General features: G+C 44.0%; 1 protein-coding gene across 6 annotated transcripts in view; it reads right to left on the reverse strand.

The window, feature by feature from the left end:
• Positions 1-1,190: 1,190 nt before the first annotated feature.
• The window catches only part of LOC119393715 (uncharacterized), a 180,773-nt gene continuing 162,457 nt past the window's right edge, over positions 1,191-19,506 (reverse strand). The window contains exons 2-5 of one of the 6 annotated variants that reach the window (XM_037662010.2): positions 18,028-18,396; positions 8,263-8,595; positions 4,775-4,906; positions 1,921-3,048 (exon numbers count right to left, since the gene is read on the reverse strand). In XM_037662010.2, coding sequence (XP_037517938.2) covers positions 4,815-4,906; positions 8,263-8,595; positions 18,028-18,396 — 794 coding nt within the window. In that variant the 3' untranslated portion in view covers positions 1,921-3,048; positions 4,775-4,814. The other 5 variants (XM_049416327.1, XM_049416324.1, XM_049416325.1 and 2 more) reach the window with 5 other exon arrangements.

Below are 19,506 nucleotides of genomic sequence, written 5' to 3' on the forward strand. Positions count from 1 at the left end.
TGTGCAGGATTTGTGAGGGATATATAATTCGTGTTGATCCATCTTCGAAGGCAGCACAAAACTATAGAAAGAGCAGGAAAAAAAGGACTTGAAAACAGCGCATATAGGAAAAAGAAAGAGAGGAAATAAACAGCGTTGTTTGTATCCTCTTTTTCTAGGTCCCGTCTTTCTCGTGCTGCGTTCAGGTACTGCGAATTTCAACTAACTCAACTCGTCCAGTCTGCCTTCTTTCTTCATAAAAAAATAGGGGAGGCGCAAGCGTTTGACTTTGACCATTCTTCTTTGTTGTCATCACGCGGAAATTATGCATGACGTAAGAACGTTCCTTTTAAAAGGACATTGTCGTGAGTGGCTCTACTTTTATTTATAAGTTCGTGACGATAATTAATAAGTAAGGGAAGAGTAGTAACCGGAGCCATGTATAGGCATCAACCTTTCCTTTAACACATTTAATTTAAAAAAGTCCAGTTTCTGAAACTTACATCTGATAAGAGATTGCTTCAACTCTTGTAGTTATGCTCTGTAATTCCTTCGAAGTGCTCCTGCCAGAAAAAGCTCTTAACAACACCTTCGCTGACTTGAACTTTCCTGCTTTCTGAAACTGTTTCCTGGGAAATCTCACAGCTTCTGTGATGATCTAGATAGCACAAGGTCACGCCCGCTGCAATTCAAGATTATTCTTTGCTAAACGCTATTGGTGTCATCCTTGGCTCTAGTAAGACTCCTTGCTTTGACAGTTACGTGTGTGGAATTTTTCTACCATTTTCTCCCCGCTAATACAACCAATTCGTTCTACTTGAATTCTTGTTGGATAAACTGTACGCGCAATTCATTTTGACGAACGTGCTTAAACCATGGCCAAGTGCCACACCAGCCCAGAACATGAATTCCTGCATTTCGCACGAATTCACGCATACACTCAGCAGACCTCTAAGAGCTTCTTTTGGCAGGAAACTCAAGAAGTGACAACATTAGTCCTATCTTTTCCATTTTATTCTTTCTTCTCGTTCACCCCCTCCTTTCCTATGCAAAATTTAATCGCTTCATTGACCTTCCTTGCTCTTCTTAATTCCATGTCTCTATATGTAGGTGAAGCATAGATGGATGGATGTACTCACGTCTTCTCTTTTCCGTGTGACAGTAGAAATAGCGCTCCATTAGGCGAAAATGAGAAAGAACACGCTTGATATCGGTGGGAACAAACTTTTATAACATGTTATAGGAGGAACTTTTTACATATAAACTTGCGGAAACATACAAAATACAGCTTTCTTGGGGGAAGGGACGATGACAAACGCTTGCCCTGTGGCAAGTGCTAATCGAGCTTTAGTCAAAATTTTCTGCCTAAAAACGCAATGGCGCCAGTCTTCAAATAAGAATTTTGTGGCTGCGCTACAGTGGACGATACTGTTCTATATGAACGCGTTTGTAGTTTTCTGGACTACGCTTCTTTTTCTTCGGTTTTGTTCTGAGAAGCATCGTTTGGCATTTGCCCCTGCATGACGATTATGCTGTGTGTGCTACATGAAACTTCCGGAATGTGTATGTGCAAAGTACACAGCTGAAGCTTATGCATACGCAACAGAACACCGAAATATCAACTAAGTAAATCAAGCCGTCAGTTCTATTATTCGCACTTTACCACAACACAACTTCGCCAGAAATTGAAGCTGGAAACTACTACAAAACTGACAGTTAAAGCATAAATCCCTAAAATATTGCGATCTTCGGAGTAAAAAGCTGACTAACACATTTTCGTACTCTGCGACAGGCGCTCTTTCGGAGCGCGACATCGATAATTTCTGAACTACGTGCACCATTAATTTCCCGAAAAATTTGGTTTTTCTGCGTTTTCTGTGGTTTAACGTATTCTTACGCTGCTTCAGCCCTGTAGCATTTCTGTTTTTTTATCCTTACCGTAGATTTAACTCTTGAACTATGCTTAAATATTTTTCTGTGTCAGTGCCATAACAGCCCTTTTGATAAAAATATCACGCCCTGCAGCATTACGTCTCGTTCATACAGCCGTCAAATTCCCTGTTACGTCCCCACCACGGGGCCGGTTTCTGTGAGATGAGGGGCTTCTCGAGCCGTTTTCGAAGCTGATCGCCTACGATGGGGCCCCGCCCCTACAAGTTCGACCAATCAAAAGATAAAAAGCCGCCATTAAATGTAGCCGTTTTACAAGGCGGAAACTGGCAACTGTCCTTCCTGGCGAGTAGGCTGCGCAAATATCACGTGGGTATCCGAATGAGCTGTTTTGTTTAAATTGTGCACCAGGCTGTCACGTCAAATACGATGTCGAATACCGACAGTTTTCACAGTGGATGTTGTTCGTCACATAACAACTTCCTCTCGTCGACGTCATCACTACCGTGGCCTATTCCGACACTACTGCGTCGTGTCTCTGATCCGCTTTTTCTTTCTTTCTTTCTTTTTTTTAGATGACGGTGATGTAACGGTGAGTTTGATGGCTGCGCGTACGAGGCCTTCTGCAAAATCAGCGACAGAAGAGACTACACACTGTATTCACTGAATCGAATGCACTTTTTTTTTCAAACGTTGTGAGAGTATGGTCCATTAGAGGGGACATGGCCAACGTGCTGGAAAGTGAGGAAGTGCCATGTGGAGTCTTAAGAGAGTGCGACATGTTTAAGAAAATAATAGAGGCATTACTCGGAAATGGGAAGTTTCGGAAGCGAACGGTGACGAGGACTGCAATGTGACGTTTCGGATGTGCTCTGCTGTCCAACGTCGCTGTGGAGATAGAGAGCGAGTCACAAGCGCGCAAAACGAAAACACACACACACACAAGTGCACGCGCGTAGATGTTCGCGCATCGAAAACAAGCACACGCTTGCGCTCTGCACGCTTGAACAGGAGGCACTGATGCTTGTGGACATGGATGTCCGTGACGGGCGACATAGTGGGCGCGGTGACCGACGTTTCGACCGCCGCTCTCTTTCAAGCGACGGCATACCGGGCAAGGACATCGTTCTACATTCGACGTTGTGAAATGCACGCGATCCTCCTACTTGGTTCTTTGGTCTGCAGTAAAGAAGAAAACAAAGTTTGCTTAGCATGTGCGAGGCTCCTAATCAAGAACAGAATATCGTGTCAATTAGACCCCCAGCTCTCAAGACGTACCGACACACTCATTCATCGCCTGAGACTCGGGACAGCTTATACAAAACACTTCTTATTTCGGATTCAGCGTGCATCGGTCGTCAACATGTTCATGCGGCCATGACGACGAGGATGTTCATCATCTGTTGCTCGACTGTCCCTAAGTACTACACACATAGACAGCGATTCGAACAGGTACTTCACGCGCTGGATTCTGAGCGAGCGTTTTCGTTAGCGAAAATACTAGGCCCATGACCGGCTAGGATAAACCGCAAAGCAATGAAAGTGCTCCAGCGTTTTTTTGAGGACACCAATATTTGCGATGGTTACTGTGCGGACTATATTGAAAGACTGCACCGCGACGGTATGTGCGCTGCGTTGAAACGAAAGTTCTTGAACTTGGGGGACTGTATATATGTATATCGATTATTTATGTTTCTTAATTTTTATCCTAACAACTATTTGGAAAGGGGTAGCCGTCACCAATCAATGGTGACAACAGCTCCTTCTTTTATTTTCTATTAAAAAAAATCGTGACGCTTCATAATGAATGCACTTTTTGGCGAACCAATGTCACTTTAACTGTATCTATTTATAATCGACTGCAACTAAAGAAGGTAGAGGCCCTGCCTATATGACCGAAGCGTATCTGCCGATTGCGTCCGCGACTAAAGAAACCCGATGCATGGCAAAGATCAATGGCATGTTATATGTATGCCATGCCGTACACGTCGTATGTGTTAAGGCATGAATGGTATAAACGATAATATTGTTGCCATAGTGTATTTGCGTGCAAAATCAGTATATTTTTTGATATAACAAACTTGATATGATTTAAATGCAATGAAAAATACCGTATTTACTCGTACTTTACCAGCAGTTCACATAAGGACAATTCGCCTTAAATTTTTCCTATGTAGACCCGTTTAAAATGTCGTATTTCATGAGGAAAAATCTGGTATGTGGTATTGTATATTGGCCATGTGTGTTGGCTGTGTTTCCCCGTTTGGGACATGCTTCTTGAAAACCTAACAACATATTTTTGTAATCATGAATTCCCATTTTGGTCTTGTTCCAATGCAGCACGCAGTCATTCCCTGAATAATGGCACGACCTTATATATATGTTTTGTTAGATTCCGGACATGCACGATATTTGGTTCACATGCTTGACCACAGTTAGGGAGATCAAAAATAAAAATACGTTGTCTATAAATTTGTTTTGACGTGTAGTGGCTAGTAAAGCCGTAATGACGCTAAACGTTCTAGAAAAGTGTGTTATTATTTCTAAATAGCATCGCTAATTGGATACGAAGCGTTATTTTGTTTTAACTGTCTATAATTACGTTTACGTGAGGCCGCGCTTTCTTTCACGTTACCTTGAGATGCGTATAGAAATGTATCACAGTGTCAGGGCAATGATCATCGACTGCTGTCATGTGATTAACAACAGCGCGTTTCTCGAACTGCATAACGAAGCTTTTCTGTGCTCCGTCCTCTCTCCCTACCTAATTGTGTAACTGTGAGCGAAGTGAAAGTGTAGTATCATTCACATGGACACTGTCGTAAATTGCTACTCTCGTTCATGCGGAAAGGGTTGAAAAACAAGATCGTGCGTTCCACTGCAAATCGCAGCACGTATTACTTACTTTGATTCCAGCGACGTCATTCCTGCTAGTGCGCCGGTTGCTATGCGAGATCCATCAGTGCGAACACGCCTGTCAGCACCCTCAGCAAAATGTCCACGGTGTAAAGTCGGCTCGCTGTGCTGACCAATCGTCCTGAACCACGTGAGAAAAAGCATTATTTTTCTAGTTGTTTTTTACAGGGCAATAAATATCAACGATCAGAAGAAAAACTACACGTTGAATTGCACAGCGCACAAAAAAAAAAACAAAAAAACGCGGAAAGGCCATGAAGGCTCATGGTATTCACGATACGCCTCACTCATGTACAGATAAACACCATACATGTTTAGCCCTAAGAGGTCACAGAGCAGCAACAAAAAGAGAACAGCACCAAGTCTCAGGGGCACCGTCAAGCGTCGTCCTTCGCCGCGTATGTTTGCATACGTGGACGTAGGCATCTTTCCTTAACCCGCTCTATAAAGTCCACCAGTGGTCCCTCCGGCAGCTTAGTCGTGACGTCGGACGTTCTTGGCGTGGTCCTCTCATTTCGGAACCTCGCTTTACTCGCGCTGCTGCCTGAAACAGGGCAGCGTTCGTCGGTTTCGACGCAATTTGTCGGGTCGTGTTCGCGTATACAGCGGCACGTCCGGCTACTACACATATTCCCGCACGACGAGCAGCGGTGGGCCGTTTGTTCAAATTAGGAACGCGGACGCGTGCCCGTGTTTCTGCAGCACGGGAAAAGACCAATTAGCGCTGGAGCGACTCGGCGGAGGCTTGGCCTAAAAGTTTATGCACGACAGTTAGGCCGGTGCCTCTGTGATACCGCATGCGGCAAAGCGAAGTTGTGGCTAGCTCCGAAAATGTCTGCGTTGGGCAGCATAAAGTACGTGATTTGTAAAGAAACATTTCTATTTATTGCAATTTAGAAATTAATACACTTAATTTGCTTGTTTGTTTTTCTAACTAAACGACTTCTCGAAACCTTCTAACCTTCGATTCGAGGGCAGCACAAGCGCCACTCACGTTAGTGCACAGTGACGGTGTGAAGCCACCACGATTTTCCATGTGATTGCTACAACAAAGAAAAAAAAAGAAAACTGGCAGTAATTTATAATATGAACCAGTTAAGGAAATGAAGACGTTGCAATAACCTACTTCAAAATCGACTTAGCTTATTCAATATAGTCGACCGACGACTGACCATGCGTTTCTTTCAATAAAAGTTATAAATAAGTAATTATCATAGCGCAACAGGCCGACGTATGTTACTCCACCGTCATAATTGTTATGACAGTGGAGTATGTTACTCCAACGTCATCATTTTTATAGGCCTCCTTCACTCGCATATTTCCGTATGTACACGTTAGTAATATGAGGCGACTAGGCTTTTATGAATATGACGTGCTTTGCTCCAACACTGTCGGCCAATGTGGTTGAGAAGGAAGGAAAAGCGATGTTTTCCAATAAATATTTAGTTAATTTCAGGGGTTTCACGTGCCAAAACCACGACATATACAAAGGCACGCCGTAGTGCAGGAATCCGGAATAATTTTGACCGCCTCGGTTTCACCAATGTGTAATTAATACTAAGTACACGGGTGTTTTTGCATCCCGGCCGCCTCCTCAAGCTTAGCACAGTGACAGTTTACATTATAAGCATGACGTCAAGCATGCACTAATAGGCCTGGAATTCCACCGAGTCGATAATGCAGCGCACAGAAACCAGTGCCCGCATTAAAAAAAAAAAAAAAAAAACGTCCTCCCCTCAAAATTTCCGTAGGGGAATATTTCAACGAAGCACGGTCCGGGACATATCTTTAGCGTATCCGGCTGACCAGTGGTAAAACGCACTTGCGAAAAAAAATGAACTGTGAAGTTCGAGAGTGAGCATATAAAAGACTCTTGAAGTACACCGCATGCCGTCTTACCAAGGACGACACCGGGGTGGACAGGCTCAAGCTGTGACTATCGTAGCACGGTTAGCTTGAAAATGGCGGTAGCGAAAGTATAGGAAATGTCGGCTGCGGTAAGCGCAATTCAGCAGCGATGAGCGAATACGACGCCTGCCGTGAGCGTGAATGGCAAGAATGGGTGCCGTTGAGCCTCTTGAGAAGCCACCACAATCCTCCTCGACGCTTTTTTAAACCAGAATTCCACATGCAGATTGAACTTCGCGCACAACGCTTTCTACAAGGGAAAGCGGCAGTTTGTATACCAGACGATATGGCATGCAGAGCTGAGGACAGTACCTGATAGGAAAAACGAAACATCGAAGATTGTCTGTCGCGGCACTCGGGCCGTGCTTGAAGTTTTTTCATCGAAATGAGCAAACGCCAGACTTCAAATAAAACCCTGCCTCCCACCAGCCGTCTCATCGCATTCGTTCTGTCAACGTACGTGTCGGAATAATGCCGAGATGGTTCGGTTCCCGGGAAGCTGTTTAAATTCCCGCCGATTCGCTTCTTTGCAAAGAGCACGTATCCTCGAAGGACTTACTCGGGTACGATGTTTGCCGATTGATATCACTTTTCTCCATTCCTCACGCCCATGCTTAGCAAACAGCCTGCTGCATTCGGTCGTTCGGATATTCGCTCATTGCAATCCGAAAATTCCTCAAGCCTGTTGTTCTGGCCTATATACGAAGGCGCCTTGTGTGCACGGCGCTTCTTAAATCCAGCGTCTTCCTTCAAAGCTTTGCTTGGAGTGTGAACAAACACGCGTGGACCCAAAATAGAGAACTGCGCTTTCTTTCTGCTCGCTGAAAACTTCGTTTCATGCTAGGAGAAATCGCGCTCCTTTTGGGGACGCGATAAAAAGTTTCACACTTCCGACATTGTTGCTTTGATGTCTCAGTCTGCCTCAGAATGCTAAGAAAAGCCAACATTCTGGATCACATTCAGAATTCTTGCATTTCAGCAAGCTCTTTTGTGGTGCAGCACGCAGTACTCTAATTCATTCACGTTTTTACTCAACACACATCGTTGCTTTGTTTGGTTTAATAATTGCTCTTTGCCAAGTATATGCAACTCCTGCTCAAACAAGCCGCCAGAACTGCAGTAATACGGACTTGATAGTGCTAATACATTTTGAACGGAGTAGTGCGAATCATACAGACACAGCGAATACAACACTTGGGCGAGTAGTTAGACTGGTCCGCAAGCTTCATCAGGGCAGCAAGCAAACGTGATTTTATTGCTATTTGAATAATAGTAGCAACCTACAGTGTTTCTGTGCAAAAACAAAATTATAAACACCCTATCTAGTGCGCCCGACAGTGTGCCCGAGCGAACAACTCACCTTAACAAAACTTTGTAAATGACTCTTTTGTGTATATATGTGTATCTGCGACCGTACGTATTACGTGTGTGCTTATGTGGTCATTGTATATATCACAGTCATCACCCGGCAGCTGGAGCAGCAAGCCAGGCGATAAACCAGGCTAGCATATCTGGGATTATCATAAAAAATTGCTACCTAGTGCTTGTTTTTTATTGTGCCATCCTTACCGGGTTCAAACTCTAGCCGTCGCTGCTGCCTATAGTTGGTCTCCGGGATGGCAAGCACGCACTCGAACACGTACTCTACGTGCCCGGACACGTCCAGCGTGCGGCTGTCGAGCGCGTACGTCAGGCGCACGTGATAGCCGGCAGCGCCTTCCGCGGGGGTTGGGGCTGCCATTCTGGCAGGCGCCGATGCCACAGGTCGCGACACGGGGTCCCGGCCGCTGCTCTGGTAGAGGAACAGCGTCGGCTGTGGGAACACGCCGTCCGCCTCGCACGACAGGTTCGTCACGTGCGCCGACACCCGCTCGTAGGTGAAGTCAAACCTCTTGGGAGGAGCTGTGTGCGAAAAGCACAGAAGGCAAGGAATGCTGTGGTGCAAACAAAGAGCAGAGCTTCGATCGCCTAAGTAGGGGCTAGTTGGTTATGTGCAGTCGACACTTGCAGCGCGCTGTTGAAAGACGAAGGACGCACGAAATGAACACACAGGCATTCCTGTGTGTTCCTTGTTTTGTGTGAAAAGAACAAAGGCGTGAAGAGGACACGCATGTCCTAAAAAGACAGGGCGTGCAAACACGGACACAGAAAGAAGTCAGGACACCCACAAACGGCGTTTGTGGTGTCCTGACTTCTTTCCTTTGTCCGTGTTTTGCACGCCCTGTCTTTTAGAATGAATGCTTACCAACTAGCTCAGCTCTCTGTTATTCTAAACACACATGTCCTGTGTATGCCTGTGTGTCCTTTTCATGCCCTCCTTCTTGTGTTTGAGCAGCGCGCTGCAAGTGGCGTCTTTGCAGAGGCTTAACGAAGCATGGCTGCTTGAGTGAAATATTAAATAGCGTAACACGCAGTGAAAACACATAGCGGCGACTATGTGCGACCTGCTCTTGTAGTAATATTGCAAACGTTGGCTGTTTAGACCAAGACAGTGGGCCTAATATATATATATATATATATATATATATATAATATATATATGATATATATATATATATATATTATCATAGAGGTCATTCCACGCCAACTGTCCCATTTGGGGGCGCTCGACAAAAACCAGTTTCTTTTAAAAAATGTCAGAAACTTACACACATATAGGCATTAGTAATACAGTAATTTCCCAAAATAATTTGAGCGGCAAAACATTGTTGGGGACGTGAGCGCCATTTGAAAATTTCACGAAATGTTGGAAAACCTGGTACGAACAAAAAATTCGCTATAAATCGACTGTTCCAGGCATTCTTTCAACACTTGCTTTCTAGCGTTTTTCGGGCATCGTGGTTTCATTATAGGGCAGTTCCTTATAGGAGGCTTATATTTATTACTCCTTAACGCGTAGGTAAAATTTAGTAAGTTGTCGTGTTTTCGTGAATTTTTTACAAAAGAAAGGTATCGACAAAATGCAGAAATTAAATCTATAAAACGTTCCATAAAACGTACTATCTTCTAATGTTTTTATTTTACATGTGTATGGCGAATAGGCTTTAAAATAAATCCTGAACTTGGCAAAAACGCTACACTGCCTATGTTGAGACGTCTGTAGCAACCTAAGGGGGTCCAAGAAAAAACAAGCGGAAAAACGCATAGGATTGAAAATCATAAAGACTTTGCCCACGTAAAGTTTAATCAAAGTAGTTTTTGTTTTAGTTGAGACAAAAATTTTTGAAGTTTAGTCCCACCATTGCATTGTTTTGCTGTGGGAACAGTACAAACCAACTGAATTCAATGCATAAAAAAGAGGTAGTGTATTCATAGCACACGATTTTCAGTTTCTTTTGTTAGTACGTTATATTGTTAATTACATATCAAGGTGATAAGAAATAGAGGTAAAAATATTACAATGTCATTGGCTTAGATATGCCACGATTACCCCAATAATGAATCGCGTGGCTTATTACATTGCTTACGCACACCGGAGGCGGCGGCGGCGTAAAACTACGCCACAAAAATCCTCTGTTATAGTGATCTCATAACAGCTCTAAAACTGCATGTTACCAGACTGACAAATCCTATTTTAACCAAAAATCTGCTGCCCGCAACCACCCAAATTATGTCAAAAACAGCTTGGCATATTCCGTCCGCAGGCTCTCGGACGACGTAAGGATAGCGTCGTCAGATCGTGCGCCGTCCCTTGCGGTATACATAGATGAACTTCGTATGGATCCGTTATAAACGTCCAAGCTCACGCCTCATTTCTCAGGTTTACATGAACGTTCAGACTTAACTTAGACTTAACTTATGCTTAACTTATGTTCAGCCCCATGCGATAAGTAACGCGATTCATTAATGGGGGAATTGCGACTTATCTAAGCAATAACGTTGTTACATTTTTACCTCTGTATATTATCACCGTGATAGCTAATAACAATATAACGTACTAACAAAAGAAACTGAAAATCATGTGCTAAGAATACACCGCCTCTTTTTTTTTATGCAGAAAATTCAGTTGGTTTGTATTGCCCCCACAGCAAAACAATGCAATGTAATTTTCTCAGATTTTTTAAAAGAAATTGCTTTTTGTCGAGCGCCCCGACTGGAATATTATATATATGTATATATATATATATATATATATTATATATATATATATATATATATATATATTATATTATATATATATATATATATATATATTCGTAGAGCACTAAAATTCATTTTCTGTCTCTTAGGTCTACTGCGACCTGTTGTGGCCTTTCTTAATTTTGGTTACAAACGAATCAACGTCTCTACCGACATTTTACAATTCAACCAGCGCAGCCGCATCCCGTGAAGCATAGACCCGTTGAATCGAATTTAAGGGACACAGCGCAATAGCTAAAAAGTGGCCTGTGTTAGGGTCACGGTGCTCTGCTTAAGGACTTCCTGAAACATGTCCCGCTTACGCATCCCTACCTGCGTTATTCAATATAGCCTTTCTTTTAGGACCTTCCGAACTTCTCAGCAACATTTGAAACAACATTGGCTCAGAAAATATATCTTGCGTATACTTAAATTCCACTTTAAGAGCGTTCCATCGCTGTCTTTCATATTAGTCCCTAGAAACACAAGATAGCTGTTAACGTTCTAGTCAATAACGTAATCTACTCGAAATCCAGACACTCTGCGAACAAGGTGTGGGAGCGGGCTGCTTGTCTGCTATGCACTTCTTGCGCTGAAGTTTTGACATTCTGCGAACGTGCCCGTGTCTCTTTTTTTTATACCAAACTTGACTTGTTCACTAAGCAAGTACTTGATTTCACCTGTTACACATACATAACTGTTCTTTTTTTTTAATTAACCCTTGTTTTCTCGCAACGTGGTGCATGGATCTTCTCATCTACTGGCTGCATGAATACATAAAGTCGATGTCTGGCTATGCGTGTGTCCTAATCGATAATTACCTCATTCATTATTCTCCCATGCTACGTTGTTGCGCTAACGGCTCAAGTTGGGTGCTTATTCCCCTGCAAACCCAATTTAAGTATTTCTTTTAGAAAAACCTGGGGATTCAGCAGACGACTTTACCTGGTATCATCGTAAGAGCGAAACGGCATTAAGAAAAGACTCCCAAATGATCCATGATATACGGCAATCACCGATGAGCAATAAGTTGAGGACTGCCACAGCAAACTTCAGAGAATTGATCGCACCTCAGCCTTTGCTTCTTCCCAGGTGAACGCCAGCGCCGCTAAGCCATACGTAATATCGTTAAGCGGGAGAAAAAGTTCATTACGGGCCTGGATTAGTAATTCCAGGTGCATCGAAGGTTACTTTCCTCCACACCACGATGCGCTGGAAGTTCTGTATGGATGCAGATTCTTCTTCCATCCACCTTTCAGCCTCTTCCCTTTTTTCATTGCCGAGGCACGCAGTTTGCGCAAAGAGGTGCGGTGAGGCCAGCTCTATGTTGGGCAGGGGGGGCCCTTTTCGCCTTTACCCCTCTTTTGGACTTTGGACGCATAGCTAATAAGCCATCGGGAATGGGCAGCCAAAGTTGCCGCTCCACCTAACGACGCTTCTTTAATGAATACTGGCTGCTGCTACTAATTACCCTGCGTGCCATTTCGCGCACGGCAATGGCGGAAGATTAGAGGCGAGAAAAGTTCGCCCGAACTGTATCGCAGTATGGCCTGCCCGTCCCGTTTTTTTGCACATGAGCGGACAGAGGAATGCACGGTGGTAATACCGAACCTTCGACTGTCATTAACTAATTTGGATGGCTACTACTAGAAACCAGTTCCCGCGCTCGTTCAAAGGGCGTCCAGGTAACATCTGAAGTTTTAATATGGTGAGTTAAATGGAGTATGCGATCAGCCTTTTTTTTTTGTTATTTGCTGTAGCTACTCGCTGCGCTCATTCCAGATTGAATCAGATGCGTGTATGACGACCCTAGCAATAGTGTAAGGAACTACGCGGGATTCGCGTGCACCTGGCTTATTTATTGTGAATAGTGTGGAAAGTAAGTGGCCATACGAAAGCTTCGGATATAGTTATGATACAAGCAGAAAGATACATTATTTTTACACGTACACAAGCTATTATTTGTCCAATGCAACTACAGCGTCCAAATTGACGGACCATTTTTCACGAAGTTCTCGAGCTTATCAGCGCAACACGTCAGCCTCTAAGCAACCGTGACGGGCTGTGTGATGTATCCGATAAAACGAAACATAAATTGTCCTGACGTTATCTGTTCAAAATATTGGAGCTAAATTTCATGAATGAACTCTCTTTTACCTTCAATTAATCTGTGTCGAAAACTGGAGCGAGACAGAGGCCAACGAGTTTCTTGCGTAGTTTATGCGTTGATGTTTCTTTTTAAGTTCAACAAATGCTGCTCAACTCACTTTAAGGGCAGCCAGTGAGGGCGCCCCACGTGTATTCTGAGGATATGTGGCTAAAGAATGAAGTCCTTTGTAAAGGTTAAAATTGTCCCTATAACTTTTTTTTTTACAATTTATTACACCTATAAAGCATTAGAACGGCAGCAATGATAAATAGCATTTACAACCATCAACAGCAAGGCCTGCGTCTAATAATATTTTTACGTGTTCCATGGTTTCCTGTATAAAGATAACACGACTCAGAAAGACCGTTAGAAGAGGAGAGCATACAGAAATAAACGTCTACGGAATAATTTCTATGCATTGTCGTAGAAAGGCCATGTACAAAAAATGTCGAAACGGAGAAGCTGTAGAGTTAGGAGGTGAAAGGTAATGTATACTTCAAAAGTAGTATAAAAAAAGATCAATGCAGTGGTTCTGCCTACCTTCCTGTTTTATCCCAAGTGTCACTTCTAGCGTAATAGGTCCCCGTGTACTGCACAGACGACGCTTTGTGGCAGCGCCCAAAGAGCCCCGGTGATAACTCATGCTCGATTTGCGTGTCCCTGTTTCGTGACTGCTGATGATGTCGTGGTGTCTGGTCGCTGTCTCTGATGGAGTAACAATGAATAATGGACGCCATTTCCGGCCTGCGGTGTTGCCGCACTTGTGAAGCAAAACAGTAACGCGTCTCCCATCGGGCACTACTCTCTTGCATCACCTGCATTTCCCGCAGGCGCTACCGCAGTAACATGAACCCACTTCCGCTGCATCTTCCTTCTTTTTATTTATTTTGTATGGTGCTCACATGTTGATTTTGCGAGCGGAGTGCACATATTTTACGTCTACACGTACCAGTTGCAGTACGTGTACTACCACTACTGAACAACGGAACAATGTTCTCCCCGGCTCATTCGCGGAACACCGTTGAAAGGACTAGATAAGCCTTCTTCTTCTTCGGTGACTACGTACGTACATCGTCCACCTAGGCCCTTGCTTACAAAGCGAGCAATGCAGCCAGCGGGGAAATTGATGTAAAGAGTACGATACCGTTGACAGTACCTTTATTAAATGCGAAGCATTTCTTAGCGAACTTCTGCGACTTTGAGCGTATCTATCTATCTATCTATCTATCTATCTATCTATCTATCTATCTATCTATCTATCTATCTATCTATCTATCTATCTATCTATCTATCTATCTATCTATCTATCTATCTATCTATCTATCTATCTATCTATCTAGCCGCCTACGACTTTGTGCTCTCCTGGTCGCTTGGTTAACGAATGTAAACCAAAATTGGTATGGTGTAACATGACTGTATGACGAACATAAATGACAAGTCATAACATGAAAATCATGACACGCATGTCATGTACAGTATGATTTACATGCCACGCTCATGGTGTGCTGGCGGCCGTTTCGCTAGCTTGATATACAACAAAATTGGTATCTTGCGAAATGACTGTGTGACGAGCATAAATGACACGAATTAACATTAAAATCATGACACGCACGTCATGTACAGCATGACTTACGTGCCACGCTCATGGTGCGCTGGTGGCCATTTCGCTAGCTTGATCTAACCCGAAATTGGTATTGAGTGACGTGAATGTGTGACGAACATAAATAACACACGAGTTAACATGAAAATCATGACACGTATGTCATGTACAGCATGACTTACGCGCCACGCTCATAGCGCGCTGGCGGCCGTTTCGCTAGCTTTGTATACACCGAAATTGGTATCTTCCGACGTGACTGTGTAGCGAACATAAATAACACGAGTTAACAGGAAAATCATGACATGCATGTCATGTACAGCATGACTTACGTGCCACGCTCATGGTGCGCTGGCGGCCGTTTCGCTAGCTTGTTCTACACCAAAATTGGTATCTTGTGACGTGACTGTGTGACGAACATAAATGACACGAGTTAACATGAAAACCATGACACGCATGTCATGTACAGCATGACTTACGTGCCACGCTCACGGCGCGCTGGCGGCCGTTTCGCTAGCTTTATATACACCAAAATTGGTATCTTGCGACGTGACTGTGTAACGAACATAAATAACACGATTTAACATGAAAATCATGACATGCATGTCATGTGCAGCATGACTTAAGTGCCACGCTCATGGGGCGCTGTCGGCCCTTTCGCTAGCTTGATCTACCCCGGAATTAGTATTGCGCGACGTGCCTGTGTGACGAACATAAAAACACGAGTTAACATGAAAATCATGACATGCATGTCATGTACAGCATGATTTACATGCCATGCTCATGGTGCGCTGGCGGCCGTTTCGCTAGCTTGGTATACACCAAAATTGGTATCTTGCGACGTGACTGTGTGACGAACATAAATGACACGAGTTAACATGAAAATCATGACACGCATGCCATGTACAGCATGACTTACGTGCCACGCTCATGGTGCGCTGGCGAACGTTCAGCTAGCTTGATTTACCCCGAAATTGGTAATGCGTGACGTGACTGTGTGACGAACATAAATAACACACGAGTTAACGTGAAAATCATGACTCGCATGTCATGTACAGCATGACTTACGTGCCACACTCATCGCGCGCTGGCGGCCGTTTCGCTAGCTTGATATACACCAAAATTGGTATTGCGCGATGAGACTGTGTGACGGACATAAATAACACACGAGTTAACATGAAGATCATGACACGCATGTCATGTACAGCATGACTTACGTTCCACGCTCATGGCGCGCTGGCGGCCGTTTCGCTAGCTTGATATACACCAAAATTGGTATCTTGCGACGTGACTGTGTAACGAAGATAAATAACGCGAGTTAACATGAAAATCATGACACGCATGTCATGTGCAGCATGACTTACGTGCCACGCTCATGGTGCGCTGGCGGCCATTTCGCTAGCTTGATCCCCGGAGTTGGTTGGTATTGCGCGACGTTACTGTGTGACGAACATAAATAATAGGAGTAAACATGAAAACCATGACATACAAGACGATGTATTCAGCTCTTTGCTGGCTGCTTCGCATTACATCGATTCCCACAATGCGTGGGATCTGCCGTCTTTTTTTTTTTTCGCTGGAAGTCACAGGAATACCTTTCATCTGTATATTATTTTCACGTTTATAAACCAATCAATTTGCCCGCCACAGTAGTCTAGAGCTTACTATAATGGGCTACTAATCCGAAAGTCGCGGGTTTGATCCCGGCGGCGGTCGTATTTCACTGGAAGTGAAATGCTAGAGGGCCGCGTCAGAGCACGTTAAAGAACACCAGAGACTCGAAATTTCCGGAGCTCTCCACTGCAGGGTGCCTCATAATCATATCGTGGCTTTGGTAAGTAACCCCCCAGAAATCATATATTAAACCACTCAGTAGGCAACACGTCTGCCCGACTTGTATCAGATGACCCGTCGCCTATGTTCATTGCTATGTTAAAGATAAACAACTTAACCCGGCCTAACAATTCTCTGGGTTCTTCTTGTTTCAGTTTCCGTTTCGAACATCGTTCAATTTTCGTCCAGTTAATCGCAAAAATTATCTAACAATCATTTGAGAAATATTTTTGTTTGCTTGAAAATAGAATATCTATCGATGCCTTTACTAAATCAATTTTACTTCAATAAATTAGAGGCGTTGCGTGATCATCGCGCCTTTCTTTTTTTTTTGTAAGGCATAATTAAATCAGGTAAACGATCATTCGCATCGACCTATCTTGTAATCTGCCTTTACCATGTGCAGACGTTCAATTCTGAAGTTAAAGAATTATTCACATCATAGTCGTGTGGTGCTACGCAACTTTTTATGTTGTCAGAAGTTGCGTGGCACCACGCGATTGGACGTTGTCAAAATGTTAAAAGCTTGTAGCAACAAGAGTGCATAGCTTCCTTAAAGAGTTGGATGCTATGTAATTATTCAGCCTGATCAGGTATGGGGAAAAAATGTCGGTACAAGACAGCCGTCAAAAGGGTGAAAACGCCTCGGAAACGTGATAGCAATAATGATCATAATGAAGTTTGGTCTTAAAATATCTTGTTTAAATGTCACCCCACTTGTCTTTACTCACTAGCCACTGCCGTTATACGACTCACGAAGTCACCTGAGAAATATTTCGCACTCGCAATCTTAATCGCAGGTGTCAACAACATAGTCTAAATCGGGCATTCTTAAACTACTGACTCACTTTGTTTGTTTGTTTGTTTGTTTGTTTGTTCGTTTGTTTGATTGTTTGTTTGTTTGTGTGTGTGTGTGTGTGTGTGTGTGTGTGTGTGTGTGTGTGTGTGTGTGTGTGTGTGTGTGTGTGGTGTGTGTGTGTGTGTGTGTGTGTGTGTGTGTGTGTGTGTGTGTGTGTGTGTGTGTGTGTTTAATCGAAATGAATAGCTGGATGTTGGAGCCGGCTCTAACGTCGTCTACCTTACCATGCTTTTTTTATATAAATATAGTTCCACTATACACCGTGTTTCGCAAATCAGAGCAGATCGTTTGAAGCCAAAGAAGGCCAACGAGTGTATTATCTTTTGGCTGTGTACTTGTACCTGACATACACGGGCTCCTCGATCCATTCTTCTAATAATTAGAGTAGTGAGCTAGGCAGCACCATAGCGTGCCTCACTTCACGAATTATGATCCTACGCTCTTTAAAGCACGCGTATGCCGATTGATAGCTGCGAGTTTCAGTGGGAACACCCACCGCTGTGGTCTAGTGCTTATAGTGGTCGAGTACTGACCCGAAGATCGCAGGATGGAATCCCAGCCGCGGCGGCTGCATTTCGCCTCCGTCGAAATGCTAGAGGCCCGTGCACTTAGATTTAGGCGCCCGTTAAAGAACCCACTGCGGTGTCCTCCACTTCTGGAGCCCTCCACTGCGGTGTCCCTCATAATCATATGCTTGTTTCGGAACCTTAAATCCCAACAACTATGAATTTTCAATGGGGAGCGCCAGCCGTGTTTGAATCCCACTCCCGACCTTACCGTAGACGGTCATGAGCTTGGACTCGGAGTCTTGACCCGCGAGCGACATGACGTGGCAGGAGTATCGGCCGCTCAGCTCGGTGGTTGGCCGCACCAGGTTGAGCGCGCGGAACTTCGTGAAGCTGTTTCCGTTGGTGAGCGAGTAGTCCAGGTTGATGCGATCCTTGAGGCGACTGGACACGAACCGCTTGTTCAGCTCTGGGATCCACTGGTAGATGGGGTGCGGGTCGTCGTTGAGGAACCACTTGATCACAAGGTGCTCGTCCTCGCGGTTCGCGTTGTACACGCAGTCCAGAACCACGGAGTCCTCGGTGCCGTTCTGCACCCACTTGGGCACCGACAGGTGGAGGATGTGCAGGCTGGACGCCACTGCAATGGCATCGAGAGAGATGAAGAGGTGCAAGTTACCGTTTTGATGACAGGCGGTTATCATTGATTTTACGTTGGACACATAGGCACATAGCTTATGCTGTTCAACGAATGTTTTCTCATTTTTGTGTATCGCGGCGCGAATTAATAGGGTCATGAAAGGCCGAATGCACCAACCCAACTATTTTCATGCGTATGCCTCTACCGTACCACTGTTCGTTTAGTTAAATATATATATACAAAACAGAAAGGCTAGCCCACTGTGGCGGCACAAAAACCCATCCGTAAAAATGGTCTATAGACCAAAAGCTATGTTGTCAGTGTGAGGACTGTGACTTCGCGTGTGTGCTCATGTCTCTTTCTGTGTACATCATTCAAACTGCCCCGTCCCGTTCCCCAGTGTAGGTTACCATAGCAGTTATTCTAGACTGGTTAACACCTTTCTTTCCTGTGTCTCCTGTTGCTTCCTTGATTTGTGTGACTTATACGAGTGAGTCAGATTAATTTCGGTGAAGCGAGGCTAGGATGTCTAGGCGTAGCTTGTGTATGCCGACCATGTGAAATGTAGCACGAAGGAGCAGAGAAAGCCCGGGATATATTCTCTTCATGAAGTGCGGCTTTGAATAGCGTAAAAGTATCTCATTGTTTCGTGTCCTACTTCCACCACTTTTAAACAAACGAAAACGTCTGCCGCTATCCAACTCGCAGCGGCGCATTATACCGTTCTTTAAGCAATCATATGTTTCAGCAAATAGTCTATGCTGCTCGGGCTACATTAAGTTTATTAAAGATAATTTTGTATAAGACGTTGTTAATGCGCACACTCTGAATGGACGATTTCGTTTTCTTTTTCAAGACGTTAGGCAGTGAGCACGGCCGCGTTATGTTTTCGAATTCATGCCTCGACCTCTGGACGACAAAGTTCATCACAGTGTAGTAAGAAGAATTAAGGGGCTAGCTATGTAATTACGAAGGCAATTGAAGCTAAGACATTAGTTTTAAAACAAAGACTTGTTCCCTCGGCATTTCTGAATGAATTGAGGAACACATACATATATTATACTTAATATTATTGAGAGAAAAAAAAACATCTTCTCCAAAGACGGTTAT

The sequence above is a fragment of the Rhipicephalus sanguineus genome, chromosome 5, assembly GCF_013339695.2.
Source record: "Rhipicephalus sanguineus isolate Rsan-2018 chromosome 5, BIME_Rsan_1.4, whole genome shotgun sequence".
Classification (NCBI taxonomy): Eukaryota; Metazoa; Arthropoda; class Arachnida; order Ixodida; family Ixodidae; genus Rhipicephalus; species Rhipicephalus sanguineus.